At 42.1% G+C, this 22,240-nt stretch overlaps 1 protein-coding gene across 7 annotated transcripts in view; it reads left to right on the top strand.

Annotated features, from left to right (window-relative positions):
* The window catches only part of MEGF11 (multiple EGF like domains 11), a 322,743-nt gene that overhangs the window by 74,391 nt on the left and 226,112 nt on the right, over nucleotides 1-22,240 (top strand). For 5 of the 7 annotated variants that reach the window (XM_033920814.1, XM_033920817.1, XM_033920812.1 and 2 more), the window contains 3 exons: nucleotides 8,693-8,814; nucleotides 12,464-12,629; nucleotides 14,925-15,048. In XM_033920814.1, coding sequence (XP_033776705.1) covers nucleotides 14,933-15,048 — 116 coding nt within the window. In that variant the 5' untranslated portion in view covers nucleotides 8,693-8,814; nucleotides 12,464-12,629; nucleotides 14,925-14,932. Of the gene's footprint in view, nucleotides 1-8,692; nucleotides 8,815-10,879; nucleotides 10,990-12,463; nucleotides 12,630-14,924; nucleotides 15,049-22,240 lie in introns of those variants that run through there. The other 2 variants (XM_033920813.1, XM_033920816.1) reach the window with 2 other exon arrangements.

Raw genomic sequence — 22,240 nt, 5'->3', positions numbered from 1 at the left:
GGGTTAACCACTATTTTTCAACGGCACTTAACCAGTTAGGCCCGGATTCTTTAACTGGTACTGTTGTCGTCATCCACCTTAAAAGAGACCACCAATCACGTGTCAATCATGCGATGGCGCCAGGGAGAGAATCACGCCTCTGGAAAAGGTAGGAGCTGAAAATGTAGACCAGGGTTTTCCTGGACTACATTTCTGGCACCTACCTATGATGTGAATCATGCTGCCATAGGTGATTTGGGCTGCCTAACATCATGTCATCAGTGGCGTTAGGCAGCCTAAAGCCCCTACGAAGGCATGATTCCAATGCCGATTATTTTTTTAAGCACCTTGAAACTCGGTCAAAAACGTTGTTGCAATTATGTTTTTTTAAATTGAGTTTGGCACCATTTAGAGAATCCGGACTTTAGTGCTGCTGAAAATAACAATTAGCACCAAACTGAAAACCAGCTAATTTGGGGTGGAGTCAGCACTTGGATTGGATTTATTGGTTTGATACACTGCCTTAGGCCAAAGTTTTAAGGTGCATCACAAATAAAAAAAGCAATTATAGAAATTATTCTGCACTTAACTGGCCATAAATTGGGCTGCATGAAAGTCAGCCTTGTCTTTATGTGGCAGCCCTTAGCCAGTTGAATGCTGAATGTTGCACTTAACCAGCTCTGCAAACCTCAACATGGCCCGACATGGAATTTCCAGGTTTAACCCCAGCGGCAGTCAGCAAAACGCTGATCACCCCCAGCTGAATATTGAGCCCAGAGCTTTGAAATGAAAAAACACAACTCAACCCAACCCTCTTAGCTCCTGATTTTGTATAAAGATGTTTTAATGCAGAATAAGGGATGGTTGTGCAAACTGCAGACAAGAGAGCTCCGCTGCTAAACATGTCTGAGTGGAAATTAGGCAGAGCTTTAAGAATTGAAACCATTCTCACTGGCAGTGCATGAAGTACGAAAGAGCATATCACTTTGTGTCCTAATAACTAGAGGCTCCCATGGATGCAAAGTGATTTTTAATCGGTGTCTGTAGAGCAGCCATTTGGCTTTGTGGCATCTGAGGAAATATGTAAACGATACTTGGGTTGAAGACACTGAATTATTGCAGTATGAATACGGAGATCATTGAGGCTGAAACTCTTACCTGTGATTTTGTCAGTGGCTGCTGCGTAGCTATGATGTTTTGATCCATTTTGGTTAGCTTGATGCTGTAAATATTGAATAGAAATTCAAAATTAAATTTAATAGGTACCTTCTGAATGCAAAAGAGTTGGAGATCGCAGAGTGTAGGGAACTTCTTATTAAGGCATGGAATGTTGCTACTCCTTGTGTTTTAGCCAGGTACTAGGGACCTGGATTGACCACCGTGAGAACAGGCTACTGGGCTTCATGGACCGTTGGTCTGACCCAGGTAGGCTATTCTTAAGTTCTTAACAGCCAGGAAGAGATCAGAATTCACGAGGAGGAGCTGCATAAAACTGACGAAACAACAGAGTGCATGTGTTTCCATTTTTAGGACTTAAAAGGGAGGGGTACACTTTTGGCCTTGATAACCTTGAGGCAGTTCTAAACATGGGGAAAAGACTTGGAGAAACTTGTCCCTACACCTCATTAATTACGTCCTTGACACAGCTTAAAAACACATACTGTGGGACACGGTTTGGAGTCCTGTGGTAAATGAGCACCTTTGCTCTCATAGTATGTCCCACATATCCCACCTAAGATATTTTGTTGAAAGAATAATTAGATTATTTCCTTGGGAGCTCTTCATCATATACGTGTTTTTAAAAATTAATTAACATTGCACATCATTAGTAATCAGCTAGGTTTAGCTAATCAAAGACAATGACATTTGTGGTAAGATTTTGAGAACAAACATAATTTTTTAAAAACTGAATTATTGATTTTATGGTTGGAAAGTAGTAATTATACTTGACTTTCATGGGGTCTCATTGAGTTTGCTGCCTGCTGTGAGCATGAACAATTTCTGATGACTTCCAGCTGCTGACTGGAACTACATAAATCACCTTGTTTTCAAAGGTGGCTTTTGAAATACAAAAATGCACTCTGTTTGCACTTAAAAGGGTTCACAGATTTGTGCATTTTGGCCATAGAATTCAGACAGAAAGTATAAGCCCTCTGTAGATTTTTTTTTGTGTGTGTGTGGCTAATCCTAGCTCTGGTTTTATTTATTTCTTTATTTATTTAAAACATTTGTATTCTGCTTTTAGCCAAAGCGGCTCACAATTAACATACACGAAAAAATCTTAAAATTCACGTCACAGATAAGAGCAAAAGGAGACAGAGGTCTAAATGTAAACATTATGTCATCCTCATTCTAATAAATGATTAGATATTCCATATAAATTAGGTACAGCTAGCAGAAAAATGCTTGTGCAAAAAGATAAGTTTTCAACAGTTTTCTAAAATGTAGCAGATTCCCACAAAATCTCAAAGTGCCCGTCAGAGCATTCCAAAGAGCAGGTCCAGCAATGGAGACACAGGATTTCTTGGTTTGCCCGTTATTGAGTAACAAGTGGTCCTCGGAGCTCAGTGCTGTGGATGGTTTGTCAATGCCATAAATGCCCTGCTGGACAATTTTCAGTATTTTAAAATGAATTAGAAAGGGAATCGATAACCAATGGAAATTTTTTAAGATCGGAGATATATGTTTGTAACGAGACGCTCCCATTAACATCCGAGTCGCTGAGTTCTGGACCATTTGTCATGCCTTGATACGGACAGAAGGTAGGCCTAAATACATACCATTATAGTAATCTAACTGGGATAATACCATCATTTGTAGCACTTGTTTGAAATTCCAATTAGTTGACTGCATTCTTTAGCTGGGACACTTTTCGCATGGCAAAATATGCAAGTTGTACCACTCTTAAAATCTGTGATTTGAATCAAGAAACACACCAAGTACCCTAATCACTTCACTGATCTTTATCACATGGTCACACAAATGGATCTCTCTAAGCCAGAGGTGTTCATCTTTTTCTCCAGCAATCATAATTGCCGTTTTTCCGAAGTTCAATGCAAACCCTTTACTCTGCATCTACTCCTGAATCTTATTCATATAACCATTTATCTCTTGAAGCAACTCATCCCTCCATTTAAGAATCTTAAAGAAAAACTGAATATCATCAACGTAAATCCTGTAAGAGACACCCATTTTGTCCACCAACTCCCCAATGGCGAGAGGTAGACATTAACTAGGGTAGCTGAGAGGTTTCAAGTTTATTTAGGCTAACTATACTACCCTTGAGATGACCTTCAGAGCAGTTCACCGTTGCAGCATCCTCTTCCCTTACTGAAGTCAGTAATTCCTTTTTGAAGTACATTCTTCATAGCAGAGCAACTTTTCAAAATCCGTTTCTTGCCATTAGAAGTGAATTCTGGCATTCACTGCACTGTGCTAAGCAAAAAGCAAAGTGAACAAGATTATAAAATAGATTTTATGATGCACACAAAATTTCTAAAGGCATTCTTTACAATAAAAATGAATATCCAAATGTGTCATCTGGGGATAGAGAAATACCTACATCGCCTGAAAGTCACTTGCCTTGAGCTTTTGCTGAAAAGTTATGAGATACAGAGGTTCATTTTCGACATGACATCTAGGTTCAGACGTTTTTCGAAACACACACAAAAATCCAGGACCAAATGTGTTCATTTTCAAAACTGCAAAATGTTTTTTGTTTTTTTTTTAATGGATGTGTTTGTACTCATTGCATCTATTTTTTTGAACCATTTTTGAAAAAGACACATCCAAAACAAAAACTCACAGACCAAGCCACACAGCCATCCCAGCAGAGCAGTGGGACACCCTAAGAGGCACTGGGGTGAACTTCTCACCATAGTCCCCTCATATTGTCTGTTGAGCCCTCCATAACACACCCAAAACCCACTGTACCCAACTGTACCCCACACCAGTAGCCCTTATGCCTGCATGTTGGTACAGTGGGATTAGGATGGGGTTTGGAAGGCTCACAAATGCTATCATCAGTGTAGTGGTTCTCCATCTCTATATACAGGTAGTCCCCAGGTTATGAACAGCTGGAAAAACATAACTCGTTCTTAACCTGGGGACTATCTGTATAATGAGATGGAGACTTAGGTCCACTCAAACCACTACACTGACGATAGCATTTGTGAGCCTTCCAAACCTTATGAACAGCTGTAGATTTTAAGATTTTTGCTGCTTAACCTCTGCTCCCAGCTGACAAAAGGGCCAACTGTCCCTACCAGTCTTCCCTCCAAGGTACAGCATGCACAACCACACATTGTTCATAATATGGCCATGCATATTTCCTGAATCTGCTGCAGGAGAAGTGTAGGAGTCCACGCCACTGGAAATACTGCTCAGTGAAATCAAATGAAACCAGAACCATGTCTTTAAGTACGAGTCGTACTTAAGTCAGGCATCTGTAACTTAGGGGACTGCCTGTACTCCAGGAACATGGCCATCATATCTGAAGCTATCATACAGCTATGTATTGTTTCAATCATATCTTTGGGAGGTAGGAGGGGGGGTCAGTGACCACTTGGGAGAGGATGGGAGGTGCTCATGCTTACATCCCTCCAGTGGTCATCTAGCACTTATGTGTTATTAAAACAGGTCAAGCCCCAGACATCTAAACTGTGCCCTGGACGTATTCTTAAAAACACCCAAATCATAAGCTCGCCATAGTCACGCCCATTCCAAGCCTCTAGCACGTCCCCTTGAGATTGAAATAAACAGCACAGAAATCTGTCTAGCAAATAGGTTTCAATAGGTTGATTTCAGTGGAAGTAAAACCTGGATGTCTCAACCGTCCTCTTTTTTTCTGGAGCCATATGGTAACCCTAGGTTTTGAAATTAGCGAATTGGAAGGATTTGGTGAGAAAAATGTCTCCTCGCCCCTTTGTGCCACTTTCAGATGCGATAATTTCAGTGGCTGAAAAGTATTTGTGATTTTCTGCAAGTAGAATATTTCAGGAAATTACAAGACAATTCAATTTATATACATTATTTTCTGATCCTGCTAAAACGTTCTCCCCTGAAATGTCCTCCTCCAAAGTAGTTGGCACATGTATTATGAACCAGCCTTGTGTACATTTAGTTAAATTTCAAGGAGGCCAACTTTCAATAGATAGAGGATTACAGTGCAGGTCCTGGACCTGTTGGGCCGCCGCTTGTGCAGACTACTGGGCACGATGGACCTCTGGTCTGACCCAGCGGAGGCACTGCTTATGTTCTTATGTTAACATTTGAGAACTATACCTGAACTCGGCTGCTGAAATTGTCTTGTGGCTTTTTCTGAGAATCAAGGGAGCTGCAATAGAGATCTCAAAAATGCCTTAGTCTTTCACCGAGACATTAATGTATTAATGCTTCTCAGTTTTATTTATGAAATACTGCACATTACTCAGACTGTACAGGCTTTCTTTAACTACATGTCAGGAGAGGTAAACAAATTAGCACAAGATGTTCAAGAACTCACATCCATCAGGGATACTTTCAGACAGTTCTGGTGCTCAAGAAGCTGTTTCTAAGCAAACTGGAATAATAGCTTTTCTTTGTTGCTAATTTAATTCCAAAAGGTCGTCCTTGTTTTAGAAGGATCCTCACGTGTACATGGTAGATGTGTAAAGACTATTTTAAAAAGCTGCTGTTTACATATAGAAATGTAGAAACATGATGGCAGATAAAGGCCAAATGGCCCATCCAGTCTGCCCTTCCGCAGAATCCACTATCTCCTTCTGTCCCTATTGGCTAAGACTCTTAACATTTGCATCTCCTCTTCCTATAGGCTAAGGCTCTTTACACTTACATTGTGAGGTCATAGAGCTTTATGGTTATAGAAACATAGAAACATGATGGCAGATAAAGGCCAAATGGCCCATCCAGTCTCCTCCTTCTTCCTATTGGCTAAGGCTCTTTACACCTGTGAGGGGGAAGGCCCATCATTCTGAGCATGTGGCCCTATAGGCAGGAAGGAGTGGCCTTCCCTCTGCCGATTTGTCATCTGAAGGTACGGGAGTGTCCATGGATATCGGGTGGGGGAAGGGGAGGAGGATATCCAGGGATGTTGAGGGAAGAGCTGTAGGGCTTGGAGTTTGGAGGTGCCTGGGAGGGAGGGAGAAGAGGAATCTCCCTGTCAGTTCAGCTGATCCTGGCACCGGCAGACACCTAGATCACGCCTATGAGCGTCTAACGTAAATTGTTTAATTGTGTTTAAGTGCTGTGATAAATGGTTGCACTATTAAAGAACATAAGAATTGCCGCTGCTGGGTCAGACCAGTGGTCCATCGTGCCCAGCAGTCCACTCCCGCAGTGGCCCTTAGGTCAAAGACCAGCGCCCTAAGTAAGACTAGCCTTACCTGCGTACGTTCCGGTTCTGCAGGAACTTTTCTAGCATTGTCTTGAATCCCTGGAGGGTATTTTCTCCTATGACAGACTCCGGAAGAGTGTTCTAGTTCTCCACCACTCTCTGGGTGAAGAACTTCCTTACATTTGTACGGAATCTATCCCCTTTAAACTTTAGAGAGTGCCCTCTCGTTCTCTCCACCTTGGAGAGGGTGAACAACCTGTCTTTATCTACTAAGTCTATTCCCTTCATTATCTTGAATGAAGCTAAAAAACAAGCAGATATTTTGAAGACTTGGAGGAACATGATTAATATTTTCTACAAGCTGGCAAAGTGGCCTTTGATGATGCGTTGTTTTCTTCTTGCCACAAATACCAGTTGGATGCAGTTTTTCTTTGCTATCACATCCCATTGGTGGACTAATGTGTGGCAAAAACAGAAGGAAGAGGAAGGCCATGAGCTCATCAGGCATCCCTCCGCTTTCTTTTTTCAATGCATCAGTTAAAGATAAGTCAGTGTAGGGATAGAAGTCTTCTAAATGTATTGTGGGAAGGAACCTTAGTGGCTGGATGCTTCTTATCCTCTTGGCCATGTCCTCGGACATATGGCATTCTACTTTGGCCAATGACTTTTTGTAAGATGGGTGGTTTCTACACCTTGGTGAGCAATTTTCTGGAAAATTAATTAAACCACAAATATATTGGATTGGAAGTATTATTGATTTGGTTTTAGGCTGATATAATTAAGCTTTGTAGAATGTGGAAAGGTAGAGAGCCAATGAGATACATTTTTGTTGATTTCACGTTGCAGGCTTTGCTTCAGGGGCCGTGACATGGGATGCAAAGATTTCAGATTGGGTATTCATAACCCATAGCGCAAAACTAATTATTTACATTTTTGTTGATTTTTCCAACTGCTGCAGGCACAGAAGAGGAAGATGAATGATGTTTTTGTAGGTGCCCTCTCTCTCCCCCCTCTCCACCTCCATATTGAGCGTTCACTGCAGCTGAAACTGGTTTTGTGGCCTGTCTGTAAGAGGTTATTGAATATTAGAAAGTAAAAAGAAGAAATTTAAAGAAGAATGAGGATTTAATGACCCATAAAATTAGTCAGTCTGTGGAAAGGTGTCCTTTTCTCACAACTAAATTATTACTTTCAGATCACAATATAATTCTTCTGACTTGAAAAATTCAAGCAGCGTAGGTTTGGTGTTAAAATGCCTCTTAAAGGGGCCAGTGTATTAAATGTGGTGCATCCTATTTAGTGCATACTGTCTGTTAAAAGAGCCACAGATTGAGCAGATGTGCTTTAGATGGTGAAGGAACAGGTAGCCCCTGTTGACACCCTTCTCTAATAAGGTTCTTCAGCTTTGCTTGGCTCTCTTCCAGTACAGGCAGATGTGGTTCTCACGCTGGGACTTATTCTGATATTATTCCCAAACAGTCCAGATGCAGTGGGGTCCATCCAGGTTGGGTTCTGCGTGGTATTAGGAAGTGAAGAGGGAAGCAGACCACAATTACTGCTGCTACTAGGAATTATTTCTATAGCGCTACCAGACATACGCAGCGCTGCACAGAGTCACAAAGAAGACAGTCCCTGCTCCAAAGAGCTTACAATCTAAACAGACAAGACAGACAAACGGGATGTCATGGATACAGTTAATCAGCTGGCTGGGATGGAGGGCAGAGGGGAGTTCAGAACAATCAAGCCATTGTGACATCACTGATGAGGCTGGCTCTTATTGGTGGAATGAGGCATTATGACATCACAACCTCAGCTCTGCTTCCCAAAGACTGAAACTCTTCACACTACTACTATGAATTATTTCTATAGCGCTATCAGACGTACACAGCGCTGTACAGAGTCACAAAGAAGACAGTCCCTCTCCAAAGAGCTTACAATCTAAACAAGACAAGACAAATGGGATGCCAGGGTGGGGGTTGCAGCCATATTATTTGTCTGATATACCATTGATTGGCCTTTATCTGTCATCATGTTTCTATGTGGTATGAATAGAGTTACCATATGGCTCCAGAAAAAGGAGGACGAATTGAGATATCCAGGTTTTACTTCCATTGCTTTCAGTGGAAGTAAAACCTGGATGTCTCAATCCGTCCTCTTTTTTTTTTTTTTTTGGAGCCATATGGTAACCCTAGGTATGAATGAAATCTATCAGTTGCATTGACTTCTGCAAAATCAGACATTTATATGTACCAGTAACCATTTCTTGTAGCCAGTGTAGGTCAATTTCTCTGCTTTGATACAAGCCAATGTATTTTTGTCTTCTATCCTTCCTCCTCCTCTTGTCTCTAACTCCATCTCACCCATTCTTTCTTCATACAGGTTTTTCTCACTATTGACTTCCTGCTGTGCCCTGAAGAGCATTGGAAGGACTCAAACACTTCTATCCTGCCTCTGAAAGATGTAGCTGTGGAAAACCTGAAATAAGTTTTCCACTCTCTGAGGTAAGACAGCTAAACACCCTCAACACTTTACTGAACTGGCATGGAAAAAAATTTTTTTCTAGGCTCTGTGATTTCCTCTTCTTTGAGGTTCCTAACTGAGTTGGGGGTGTTCCAGGGGTGGGCTTAGCATTTGGCTGCTTAAGGGCTGATATTCAGAAAAGTCAGTCCTATTTTGATGTGCTGGCCCAGGGCAGTTTAAGTGCTTAAAAAGATCTGGCTAGTCAACGCCAAAGGCCTAGCTTCTAGAAATGGTGCTGGAAGTTAGGCGTCTGGATCGGCCCACCCAGCCCATCTACGCCCTCTTTTCTTAAGCTGTTTCTACCATGGCCCAGGGCGCTAAATGCTCGGATGCTCAGAGGAAGTCTATGAATGTCAGAGCAGCATTGGAACATTTAGCACGCCAGGCCACGGTAGAATCCTTTACCACGGCTTAGTTAAGGGGGGGGGGGGGTAATTTTTTAAATTGAGTTAATCAGTGCTGATAAAAGCACCATTAAAAACCAATTTAAAAATTATTTTAAAAAATTAATTTGCTTGCCTCCACTGCTGGTAGTGACTGAATAGAGCTTTTGAGAGCCTTATAGGTAGCCATGGAATGTGTGAAATTTGCAATAAAAGGCATTTATTTGTAAAATATTGGAGAGTTGCTGAAAAAAATGTCTTTTGGTGGATAGAATTCTTGGAAATTTATTCAGAGACCTGCTTTTTGTACTTCACAGATTGTAGAACTCACTTCTTCAATTGCAAGTTTATAATATTGTTTCAGGTGGCTAACATCGTAGTCAAAATTAATTTCTAAATGTAGCACGGTGTGTTTTTACCTTTGGTGTTGATTTTGTGTACGGACGGCTATTTTGTATCATGCCACTGCTTGCCCTGGATCGGTAGCATGGAATGTTGCTACTCTTTGGGTTTTTGCCAGGTACTACGGACCTGGATTAGCCACCTTGAGAACGAGCTACTGGGCTTCATGGACCATTGGTCTGACCCAGGAAGACTATTCTTATGTGGCCTTGTAAGCTCTTCTGTCTTTCAGATAAACTTTGCAGGAAAGTCAGACTTCATTGTTTCCCTCAGGGTCAGGGGAGAGAGAAACTACCAAACACATACAAGCTTCTGGGTTAGAAGTGTTTGTTGAAAATGCTTTTTGGCCTACTGCCACCTAACTTAATTGGTTTAATTGCATTAATAAAAAGATAGGTGCCTTTTGGCACCAAAATCTCATCTGTGGAGGTGCCTACCTTGACGAAAGCATGGTTAATGCCGGAAATGACCGTAGGCATTGGTAGGCACCGCCGTCAAACATAGGTGGGCCTTCAAAACCCTGATCTGCACTTCTGGCACCTGTTTCACTTGGCTGCGATTCTACAACCAGCGCTGGTGCTTGATCGGCATGCGACTGGTGCCTGTTGTGGAGGCGCTGGCCTATACTGATGCCGGTTGCAGAATCTGTCCCTTTGTGTAATTCTATGTCCTAAGAAGTGGAAGCTTTACATTAACCTTTGTGGTATTGCAGCCAGTGAAGTCAAGCTGAGAGTAGTGGAGAACTGGACTGATTAGCCTCCCACCATCTGATCAACAGATAAATTAATGACTATAGCATTTAAGAATCAGTCTATGTTAGTATATACAGTCTATATATTTTCCTGTGAAGTGGACTGGCTGCTTCATTAAATTGTATGGTGCTTTACACTTGAGCTGGATAGAATTAAAACAAATTGTGAGAATTATTAAGTGCACCTCGAGCAGATGCAGGGTAGAACTGTTTCCATTTGATGGTAAAATCAATGGTCTCAGGAGTGCTGTTCAAGGATCTGTAGCTGAAAGAATGGGAAGTGGATTTTGAATCCAATGTTCATTTCATTAGGGCACCCTTTGAAGGCAGCCCCACTTTTGTTTTCCAGTGTACAAGTGGAGAAAATTGTTAAGTACTTGCAAGAAGCAGACAAGCTATGATGCCACAATTGCAAGGGTTGTTTTGTTTTCTGCCTTGCGTGCTCCCAGACTCACAGGCTAATTCAAAAGGTGGCAGATTGCCCCCACCTCCTGTACCAGCCCTGGCCACTTCATAGACTTTGACCAACAGCCTACTCCAAAAGGACAGCGCCCCACACCCGAATCTACAAAGCCAGCATAGCTGAAAGAAGCATCACACGCAAGTGACTCCTTGGTCAAGTAGGGCAACTAACATCAAGCCTTGGAGACCTGAAGCCATACTTTACTGTCTTCTTCCTTCTTAGTCTCAGTATCTCAGCAGGTGCCAGGACCAACCGAGACAGGATAGCAGGGAGCTGGTTTCTGTTGTTTATAGGGTGGCCATGGGGGTGATAAAGTATAAGCGCAAGATCAATGCTCAGGGGCAATAAGTGAGGAGGACATAGAGGAACTGGTTCCATTTACTTAGGAGTCTACATGGAAAATCTTTCTACTTTTTCCCTCTTTGTTTCTGTCCTTTTGCGTGTGCTAAAGTCATTTCCTGGTTATTTCCATAAGGAGCTGTCAGGTTTTAGTTGGTATGGATGCAGATGTAATGTAATGTAATGTAATTTATTTCTTATATACCGCTACATCCGTTAGGTTCTAAGCGGTTTACAGAAAATATACATTAAGATTAGAAATAAGAAAGGTACTTGAAAAATTCCCTTACTGTCCCAAAGGCTCACAATCTAACTAAAGTACAGATGCCAGTGCTTTAGATATGTCTGTGCATTTGCTTGAATGACCATTTTCTGGCTAGGGTGTATTCTCTAAGTGCATGCATACTTTACAGGTGGGGTTCATGTGGGTGAAGTTTGGGCAGAGTTTGAGTGGGGTACACATAGAAGGGTCCACCAATGTTAGGGGATTTGGGGGGATGTCGGGAAGGGTCTGTGGAGGGGGGGGTCCAGCAATGTCGGGAGGGGGTCCAGCAATGTTGGGGGATATGGGAGGATCCAGCAATGGGGGAGGGTCAGGGGGATGTTAGGGGATGTCAGGGGGGAGGGGTGTAGGGCTCTACGGCTCAGCTGATCCTGGCAGGGGGAATCCCCGACTCAGCTCATGGGGCTTCCTCTGTCACCATCAGACAAGGTAGTTGGAAATGTCTACAAAACTTGCTTTTGTGTGTTTTTCATGTGGACGTTTTTATTTTTGAAAATGGCCAAAAAAGATAGACATCCTAAGGAACAAAACTTATACATAGGTCATTGTCAAAAATAAAAGATAGACCTCTGGCAGTTTTGAAAATGGACATTATTTCTGCTGGGTTTGTGGATGTCTTGCCCAAAACGTCCAACAGACTTAGACGACCTGTCAAAAATGCCCCTCCACATATACATATTTATATACACCTTTTAGTCTTTTTTAATGTGCTTTTTAAGGTCCAGTGCTTTATATTTTAATATTTATTAACTATTTTGTAATTTATATTGTTTTATAGGACCCCTGATGCAGGCTTGTTAGCAGAAACACGGTCCATGTCAGGATCGTTTTTTAGATCCACCCTATATGGTTGTCATTAAAGTATTTTTTTCAGCTTGGTGGTCTGGTTTTCTCTGCTCCATTCTGTATTTCTGTTGATTTGGTGCAAAGTTTGTTGCTTTCTTCTTTTTGTGAGTGTAGAAGAGGACTGACCTGACTAAGGCATTAAAACCTCTTATCATTTCCGGAGGTGACAGCAAATATTGGACCTGGGAGTGTTTCACATCTGGAGCAGTGGCCAGCCGGAACGATGGTGATGCAATCAAAATGACTGCCAGCATCACTGGTCAGCATGTGACTAAGAAACCACGGTTATTGTGTGCAAACCAGTGAATACCTGATTGGCACGTATTCAGGTAAAAACAAAAGCATCCCCCTCACCTATTGTGAGGAAAGCCAGCCATCACAGACTCAGGGTACATGTCTGCCAGGTTCGAGAAGCTGTGTAGTTGCTAGGGCAGAGGAGTTATAAATTGCCCCCCTGCCAGTAGTTGTGAATGAAAGCTCATAGCACTCTAGCCCAGTATAGGCTGACTCTAAATTAAGCTGCAGGTAGTTCAAGAATATGACTGCAAGATTCCTGACAAACACAGGAAAGGAGGAGACTCTGCAGCCATCTCTGGCCCAGTTCAGGGTCTTAAGCACTGGGTTGCAGGAGAGAAAAGCTTGTGAAATATGTGGCAAACAGACATTTCTGATCATCCCAGGAAACCCTGCTCAGTATTCGTCCCGTTAAACCATGGTAAGCTAGAGCGTTCTCGGCAACGAAAGCTGAGCTTTGTATGTGTTCCTGCGGGAACTACAGATGGCTGGCAGCTCTTCGTTCTCTTTTAGGACGCAGCTAAAGACAACATTTTCTTTGTTGAACTTTGGCTCACAGAGGAAGGTGAGCGGGTTAGGGGTGGGACGAGGTGGAGGGTCTTTCTTGCAGTTCAGGGGAAGGGGGTGGGTGAGGCAGAGCGTATTTCTTGCAGCTGAGGAAGTGTTTATGTCTAGTGTTTTAATGCTTGTCAAATTTTGTACTCTGGAACAATTGTTGGCATAAAAGGTTTTATAAATGAAGGGGAAAATATTCAGCCCACAGTGGTCAGTCAGCAGCAGTGAGCGTGTTTGTAGCCATCACCAGTGTTCCTGAATATTCAATGCCAGGCCATGCTCGGACACCGGCTATCTCTTATCCAGCACTTATCCAACTAAGCAATGCTGCATAAAATTACGACTGACTTTTATGTTGTCCAGTATGGCTGCCTAACTTAGCCCCAAAATAACCGGCTGTGGTAATATTCAGTGGCATTAACTGGTTAAATGCTGCTAGGTATCACCAGATAACCCCAAACAAGTGATTTCACTGGCTGAATATATCACTGAGATTTTTTTTTTTAATGCCAGACCAGAGCCAGATGATTTCACACCAAAGCTCTTCCTGTAGTTTCTTTTCAGTTTTGACCCTGTGGAAGTCAGCCTAGTGGGCTTTTATTTATTGATTAAAAAATGTCTATACCGCATATTGGTTATGCAGTTTACAAATTACATCCACATTATCTTAAGCTCCCTACGATTACTAAAAAACAAACAACAACGGATGTAACACAGGAAGACAAACTAGCCAGACACAATTTCAACATCTTCCCCACACTGGAGGCCCAGTGAGCACAGCCGCATCATACGGTCAAAACTTATTTTTATGTTTCCGGGTCTAGAGTTTCCTCAGTGCTGGTGATTTATCTAGAAACAAAACTAGCTCCAGTCTAAATACCAGTGTCTAGGCAACGAGATCAGTCATCACGGACACTGCCATGCCCTGCCATTCAGTCCATACCATGTCATTTCGTTTTTGTAAAACCATACAAACAGGACAAGAAATAACAGGTTGGGGAACATAGACTTACTTGAGTGTGTTTGTGACCAAAGAAAAACTGACATGTAGAGGCATGAGCCAGAATTAGAAATCATGCCTAACACGTGTTATCATGCCACGCCTTGTACTGTTATTCACTTCCACACTTTGCCAGACACTCCATGCTATACCACACCTAGCCATACCATGTACCATCATGCATCCTAATGCACTGCCACGCTCTGTTCTGTGCTGCCTCACCACGCTTCTTACTGTCAGGCACTGTTGAGCTCTATTAGTTCCAAACTCAGCTCTTGTCCTCTCATATCTTATTAAGCATCCTGCTCCCCTGTGGTTTGTCCTATCATGTCTTGACTTAAAATGTACATTACCAGACCCTGTTCTACTGTATTATGTATATAATCTTTTAACCCGTTCTGAGCTCTTCTGGGAGGACGGGATAAAAATCCAAAGAAATAGATTAACTGCAGGAAGACCTTTGACCTGACAAGTGGTCTTGTGACATTATGGAAAGATCTTGCATTGGGGAAACTGCCTTTTATGCCGTGGACCGATTAGTCCTTGAGTTAGAGCTCTTCTGGAAACAAGAATCCCAGGTATGAGCAAGAAGCCCATAAAATAGCCGATTGGTCTAGTACAGATAACATTGGCTGCCACGTCCATGTTTTTTTAAAGAGACTGTTGTATAGTTTTAAAACAAATTTCCCCGATTTATGTGGCATGTCTGATATCCTGAGCAGAGATTCCTAAAACACTGTAATGAACACACACCTTTTTTTCCCCTTATTTGCAGGTCCAACGATGGTGTCCTGCCTGGTAACATGGTGGGTTGTAAATGCAGCCATTCTCCCTCTGCTGCTGAAAACGACCCTTTCTTTAAATCCAGATGACCCCAACGTTTGCAGTCACTGGGAAAGGTAACGGGATGCTTCTTTTGCACCCCCATAAAATACCAGGCGTTTGCTAACGATAAGTTTAACCAAGGGGGCGTAGAAATGATTAGCAGTAGCATTAGATAATCGACTGCTGGTCATGGGAATTTTTCTTTAGCAGATATTTATTGCTGGGCCATATCCAGACATGTGATTTTTATCTGGGTTCATGCGACTGGCTGTCTCTTATGCAGTATATTATATTGAGTACTTAACTGCGTAAGTGACTTTTAGACAGTCAGCTTAGGCAGTTAAGTGCCTGAGTGCGGACCCCTCCCCCACACTGCCTGCAGAAGAGCAAGTTTTTAGTTTAGTGGTTAAGTGTTGCCGATTATCAACGGAGAGCCTGAACAGTGAAATCATTCTGAATATCGACCCTTAGGAATCCTAGCAGTCAGACAATAAAGAAATTAGCCAATGGACTGATGATAAAATCCTCAGTCTTTACACTAACACTGAGCAATACGAGTCGTCATGGCTTGTCCGTAGAAGAAAGAATCGGTTGGTGCTTCAAGTGTGTCTCTATAGCAGTACGGTATTACTTTTCAACTGCTCAGGAGTCTTTTGCAGCTTCAAGATGGCATTTTCATTTGTGAGGGCAGACGGAGCCCCCTGAGGGTCCTACGGAACCTGCCTAGCCCTCATGATTGAAAACATCATTTTGAGGCACTGCTTCCCGCGGCAGGAATTCTTCTCATCAATAACTGTCAGACTAAATTTTGGCTTTCTAACTATATGTAACTGATAGCTGGTACCTGAAGTTCCATTGTAATTGTGTTTTTGTTTTTTATTTATTTATAACAATTTGTTTTCCACTCAGGACCGGCTCAAGGGACTGTGGAGTCCTGTGCCAACTTTTACATTGCCCCCCCTCCCCCCAACGCCCCTGCATTCTGGTATCTCTGTCCCTCCCCTGTCTGTGATCCAGAATCTCCCGCTTTCTCAAGTTGTCTTCTCCTGCTGGATTAGGTGAGGCCTTGGTTCTGGGCACTAAAAATAAAGGGTGCCAAAATCCATCCCAGTCTGGCATTTACCCCTCTAGAAGTCTGACAGTAGGCCAGACCAGGATTGTGGCACCCTGGTCCATGGCCTCACCTGGTCCATAGGATGTGCTGGCTTTGTTTCCACTTATCTAACATTCTACGCCAGGGGTTCTCAACCTTAGTCCTCAGGCCACACCAAGCCACTCAGGTTTCAGAATACCACAATGAATAAGCATGACTAGAGGCACTGCATGCAAATTTACCTCATGCATATTCATTTGTTGAAACCTCTGTTCCAGGTAAATAACGATACAACATATGACCTTAGTTAAAAACGTTGACAACCATATTTCACGCTGGTTATGTTGTAAAACTAAAGGAATTTTGTATGCCAGATTTCAAAAAGAGAAAATGCAGTGAGCTTAGCACCTTGAGTATAATATAAATTGAAACTACCTAGAATAAATCCCCTAAAAAAAGCCACAGCATGATGGTTGAAATGTCGGTTCCACTTAAATTCAGATACACAAGACCTGGCTAACTGCAACAATCATGATGGCAGCCGTGGAAGCCTAAGAGAATACCTAGGTTAGATGTTTCAAAATATTTGTTTTCTGCGCAGCTGAAATTTCACCTCGGTATAGATTAGGTAACTGGAGATACAAGAGATAACGGAACTCCCCAAGGCCTCGCAGAGTCTGTGGAAGAAGAGGATATGAACTCATCTGTATTTCTCGACTCATACGAGCTTATTGCTTGCATGACCCCCTTTCCTCATGATGCACTTCTTTGAGGGAAGAGACTCTCCTTACTAAAAACTCCAGGTGTCACATTCTGACAGGACTATGGAAGCGTTTTCTTGTGAAATTTCCATTCTTTGTTTCCGTAGAATGCATTCCAATCACAAGCGGCAGCTATTGATTTTGTGCAAGGAAACTGAGTAGCACACAAACCCAATCAAGAAGAAACAAAAATTAAATACCAGAATTGATTGGTTGTACCGACCAACATGACTTTGTTATTAGGTGTTAATAAATCACATAACAAGAACTGAGTTTAGGTTGGCACCAAAAATAATCAAGCTTTTTGCTTGTCCTCATCTGTACTATGTGATAAATAATGATTGGTTTTCTGGATAGAAGCATTGGTTGTGACATATTGAACCTTATTTCTCGAAGGGTTCTCTGGTTCTGTTCCAATAACCAAAGCACTTTTGAAAAAGCATCTCCTGCTCCTCACAGAACTGGCTCACGTCTCCTTGTAACAACCATAGGGCTTCTTTTTTCAATGTCCCCGTTTCTCTTTCTGCTGCGGCCTCTGCTTAGGAGCCTATACTGGTATAGCGTCAGTTACATTGAACACTGGAGTTTCAGGGCTTCACTTTAAGAACAGAAGAAGAGCCATCCTGGGTCAGACCAGTGGTATCCTGTTTCCATAGTGGCTAATCAGATCACAAGTACCTGACAGAAACCCAAATTGTAGCAACATTCCGTGTGGAATCCCCAAAGAGTAGCAAGGTTCCAAGTAGAATCTCAAACAATAGGAGAAGATTCCAAGTAGAATCTCAGAGAAGCAACATTGCAGCTACTGATTCCAGGGCAAATAGTGGCTTCCCCCAGGTAATCTATAGGAACATAAGAAGAGCCAATGGTCCATCTAAGAACATAAGAATAGCCTTACTGGGTCAGACCAATGGTCCATCAAGCCCAGGATCCTGTTTCCACAGTGGCCAATCCAGGTCACAAGTACTGGCAGAAACCCAAATGGTAGCAACATTCCAGAATCTCAAAGATTAGCAAGATTTCCAGGCAGAATCTCAAACAATAGGAGAAGATTCCAAGTAGAATCTCAGAGAAGCAACATTGCAGCTACTGATTCCAGGGCAAATAGTGGCTTCCCCTATGTATTCTATAGGAACATAAGAAGAGCCAATGGTCCATCTAAGAACATAAGAATAGCTTTACTGGGTCAGACCAATGGTCCATCAAGCCCAGGATCCTGTTTCCAGGCAGAATCTCAAACAATCGGAGAAGGTTCCAAGTAGAATCTCAGCTACTGATTCCAGGGCAAATAGTGGCTTCCCCTATGTATTCTATAGGAACATAAGAAGAGCCAATGGTCCATCTAGCCCAGGATCCTGTTTCCACAGTGGCCAATTCAGGTCACAGTACCTGGCAGAAACCCAAATGGTAGCAACATTCCAGAATCTCAAAGATTAGCAAGATTTCCAGGCAGAATCTCAAACAATAACAAGATTCTATGTAGAATCCCAAAGAGTAGCAACATTCCATGATACCAATCCCAGGGCAAGCAGTGACTTCCCCCATATCTGTGACACTAGCAGACTATGGACTTTTTCTCCAGGAACCTGTCCAAACTTTTTTTTAATCCCAGTTACGGTAATTGCTGTTACAACATCCTCTGGCAAAGAGTTCCAGAACTTAACTATTCGTTGAGTGAAAACATATTTCCTCATGAAGTAAAACATCGATTCACTTATACCTGTTCTATACCACTCAGGACTATACTGGAAAGATCCTTAGGAGCAAGATAAAGTGATGTTACTTATGGTAGTAAAAAAAACAAACAGAATGAAAGAAACGGATAACAAAACAGAGACTATTAGAATGTCTCTGTATTGATCGATGTAGCAAGCTCATCTTGAGTATTTCGTGCAGTTCTAGTTACTCCATCTCAAAAAGGTTGTAGCAGAATTGGAAAAAGAACAGAGAAGAGCAAAGAAAGGGAACAGAATGACTTTTCTGAAGAAAATCTGAACAGATAAGTGGCTTGTCAGCTCAGAGGAGAGGAGATTGAGAGGGAATGTGACACAGGCATATAGTGACATGGAAAAGATGCATCAGGAATGCTTTAAAACTGTACCAAGACTAGGAGAGACTCATGAAACTAAAAGAATCTTTTAACTCAATGAATAATCCAGCTGAATTGTGTTGCCAGAGGATGTGGTGAACGATGTAAAGTAGCTGAGCTTAAAAAGGGTTTGGACAGAATCATAGGGAAGAAAACCATCAACAATACCTGAGCATGGTCCTGCTCTTAGCTAGGAAGGAGCTGTGCAGAACGGATCTGTTCTTTGGGATGTACCAAGCACTTCTTAGTGACCCTGGCTGAACATTGTCAGAGACTGGAGGCTGTTCTTGATGGATGTTTGGCATGGGCCAACATGAAAGGGAGACGTTCCTGCTGGCTTATTGTATCAGAGGAGGCTACCCTTGTAGTCCTTTGCTTGCAAGGGGGCAAAAATCACTCAGAATTGATCTGGCTGGGGGAAGTGTACAACAGAGCACAAACAGGAAGAACTGTTCTTTTACCCCAAGAAGTATTCTCAATTTGCTCTTTGAGGGTCATATTCAGCAGAACCTATCGAGATAGGAGCCGTTTCTCCCTGAATAAGTATACTGGGTCCATAGCTGGATTTCAGTAATATTTTCTGGTTAGTGCTGTTGGATCTCTGGTTAGATTGCTCTGGTGTTACCTGGGTAGTGTCGGAGTGGTCCAGGGCAGAGGTGGGAGTTATACAGATAATATTCAGTCAGCGCCCACATAAAAGTGAGGATAGAAAGAAGGGTTAGCCTAACTTTTCTCCCCTTTTATGAAGCCGTGATAGGCTTTTTTATCGCTGGCCAGGGCAGTATTAGCTCCGACACTCATAACGTGTTCATAAAAGGGGAGGGGGGAAGGTTATCAGGTTACCAATCCAGGCGCCTGTCTGAACATCATATAAGTAGTGCTGACCAGCCTATATCTAGATAGCCAATGCCAGCTGGGTAATCGTGTATAAGAAGCATAAAAAACCCTGGTAGCTGCTGCAGGTTGAATATAAGGATTAAATTCAAGTACGCTCATGGAAATAATTGAAATAGGAGTGTCACGTGTCAGAAATATTAGAAGAACTGAGAAAAACATCAAAGAGAACAAGAAAGGCAGAAATTCAGCCCTTGAAATGGGAGGAGGCACAGGAAAATGGAAGGAAGATTGAAGGTCCTTCTATTGGATTCATCAGATTTGATTCATTATTCAGGCAATGATCCAAATACCCTCTAATAACCCCCATAACTAAAGCAGAGTATCTTCGGATGGCAATGTCACTCATTACTGCCAGGTTTGTCCTGTGGGAAATTTTCTAAATGAACCAAATGAGAAACCAGAAAACAGTATTTCCATGTGAGTCTGCCTCCTCTGTCTGGTCTAAGGCAAAGGTGACCTTCAAGGTGGGGGAGAGGAGACTTCTTTCTTAACATGTCATCATTCCCGGGATTTCTTAACGACACATCATTGTGATAATCTAAAGGTTACCTTCATTTAGATTTGCATCACACTTAAAAAACTAGGCAGATAATCTATCCTAGATATATGAGTATGTGTGTGTGTGTGTGTATGTGGGGGGGGGTATGGACTTGGGGGAACCTTGAAAATACCCACCATGTATCTCTTGAACATTTCTTGTGAAGTAATGAATCTTTATTTTAGAAAATTTGCAGAGCATAAGATCTCCCTCCTTATGGGATTTTGCAAATGCTGAGCCTTAACGTTATAAAATAAGTTATCCTTAGTTGTGAAATGGAAAACTGTACACCTCCAGAATGTATATTTGAATTACAACCACTAAGTTCTGCATCCTGGCTTTCAGGCTTGGATGCTTCTTCTGTACATAAGTCTACATTTGGATATAAAGAGGAGCATTTTCTAGAGAATGTTCAAGTCACAATTGGGATGTCCTGCTCATAATGTCCCCCCCCCCCAAACATCCATCTCGAAACAAATTTTCAAACTTGAAAGATGGTCCGGATTTTGCATTAGTAAAATCTGGTAACCCTAAGCATGCATGGCATAAGGCCGTGTTGTATAAACCTTTTTTTTCCTTTGGACCTAATGTAAGACAAAATGTTTAGCAAGATGTAATAAAAGAAAATCACTTCTCCCTATAAAGATGAAGAAAAATATTTGTTTACTATTTATTGAAAGCTTCTGTACCTCTACTAATGACTGGGAAGTCATTTCAGAGCGGTTTACTTGCTATAACCACTTCATGTCAAGTAATAACTGAAATTACGTACAAGGATAATTGCTAATTTCAATAAAATAAGTATGATAAAAAAAATCAGATACTTTTACTTATATTTAACTTCAGGGATGGACTAACTGGCTCTTAATATCTTTCCAGTCTGGATCAAAAGATGAAAGTGCTATTTTCAACATCAGGCCTCTAGTTTACAGTATCATGCCATCGCCACCTCCAGGAGATGAAATGAGCCCCTGAGAACAAAAGTGGACCAAATCTACTTTGTTACAGTGGGAGATACTGGCCACAAGATATTTTAAACACTCACCTTATGACAAAATTTCAATAACAAGAGCAAGCAGTGCAAGCCTGAATTGGCTTTAATCTGTCGCCTATCTACTCACAGGTGGTAACTCAACCCCACAAGACATGGACATGGCTCATTCTTGTTCCAAAGATGACGAGGAAAGTAGACAGTGCATAAAGAATCCCTCACCAGATGATAGAATTGGTTAGGTATGAACTTGGCCCAGTACCTTGTCTAAGACTTAAGAACATAAGCAATGCCTCCGCTGGGTCAGACCTGAGGTCCATTGTGCCCAGGAGTCCACTCACGGGGCGGCCCAACAGGTCCAGGACCTGTGCAGTAATCCTCTATCTATCCCCTTCTATCCCCTTTTCCAGCAGGAAATTGTCCAATCCTTTCTTGAACCCCAGTACCATACTCTGCCCTATTACGTCCTCTGGAAGCGCATTCCAGGTGTCCACCACACCTGGGTAAAGAAGAACTTCCTAGCATTCGTTTTGAATCTGTCCCCTTTCAACTTTTCCAAATGCCTTCTCGTTCTTTTATTTTTCGAAAGTTTGAAGAATCTGTTCCTCTCTACTCTCTCTATGCCCTTCCTGATCTTGTAAGTCTCTATCATATCCCCTCTAAGTCTCCTCTTCTCCAGACCATAGAGATTGAAATAATGCCTAAAGTGGAAACGGCCCACATTTCTTTGAAGGGTGAAGAGGGTATAGTGGCAAGGGTCCTTCAGCTTGGAGAACAGATGGCTGATATGATAGAGATATGTAGAATTGGTAATAAATATGGACCGATTGTCTTGTTCTTCCAAAAAGTACAAAGACCAAGGGGATACTTGATAAAGTGACATGGTAGTACATTTAG

This window comes from Geotrypetes seraphini, chromosome 14, assembly GCF_902459505.1.
Source record: "Geotrypetes seraphini chromosome 14, aGeoSer1.1, whole genome shotgun sequence".
In the NCBI taxonomy this organism is placed as follows: domain Eukaryota; kingdom Metazoa; phylum Chordata; class Amphibia; order Gymnophiona; family Dermophiidae; genus Geotrypetes; species Geotrypetes seraphini.
Note: the sequence above shows the minus strand (reverse complement) of the source record. Positions and strands in the feature narration are given on the sequence as shown.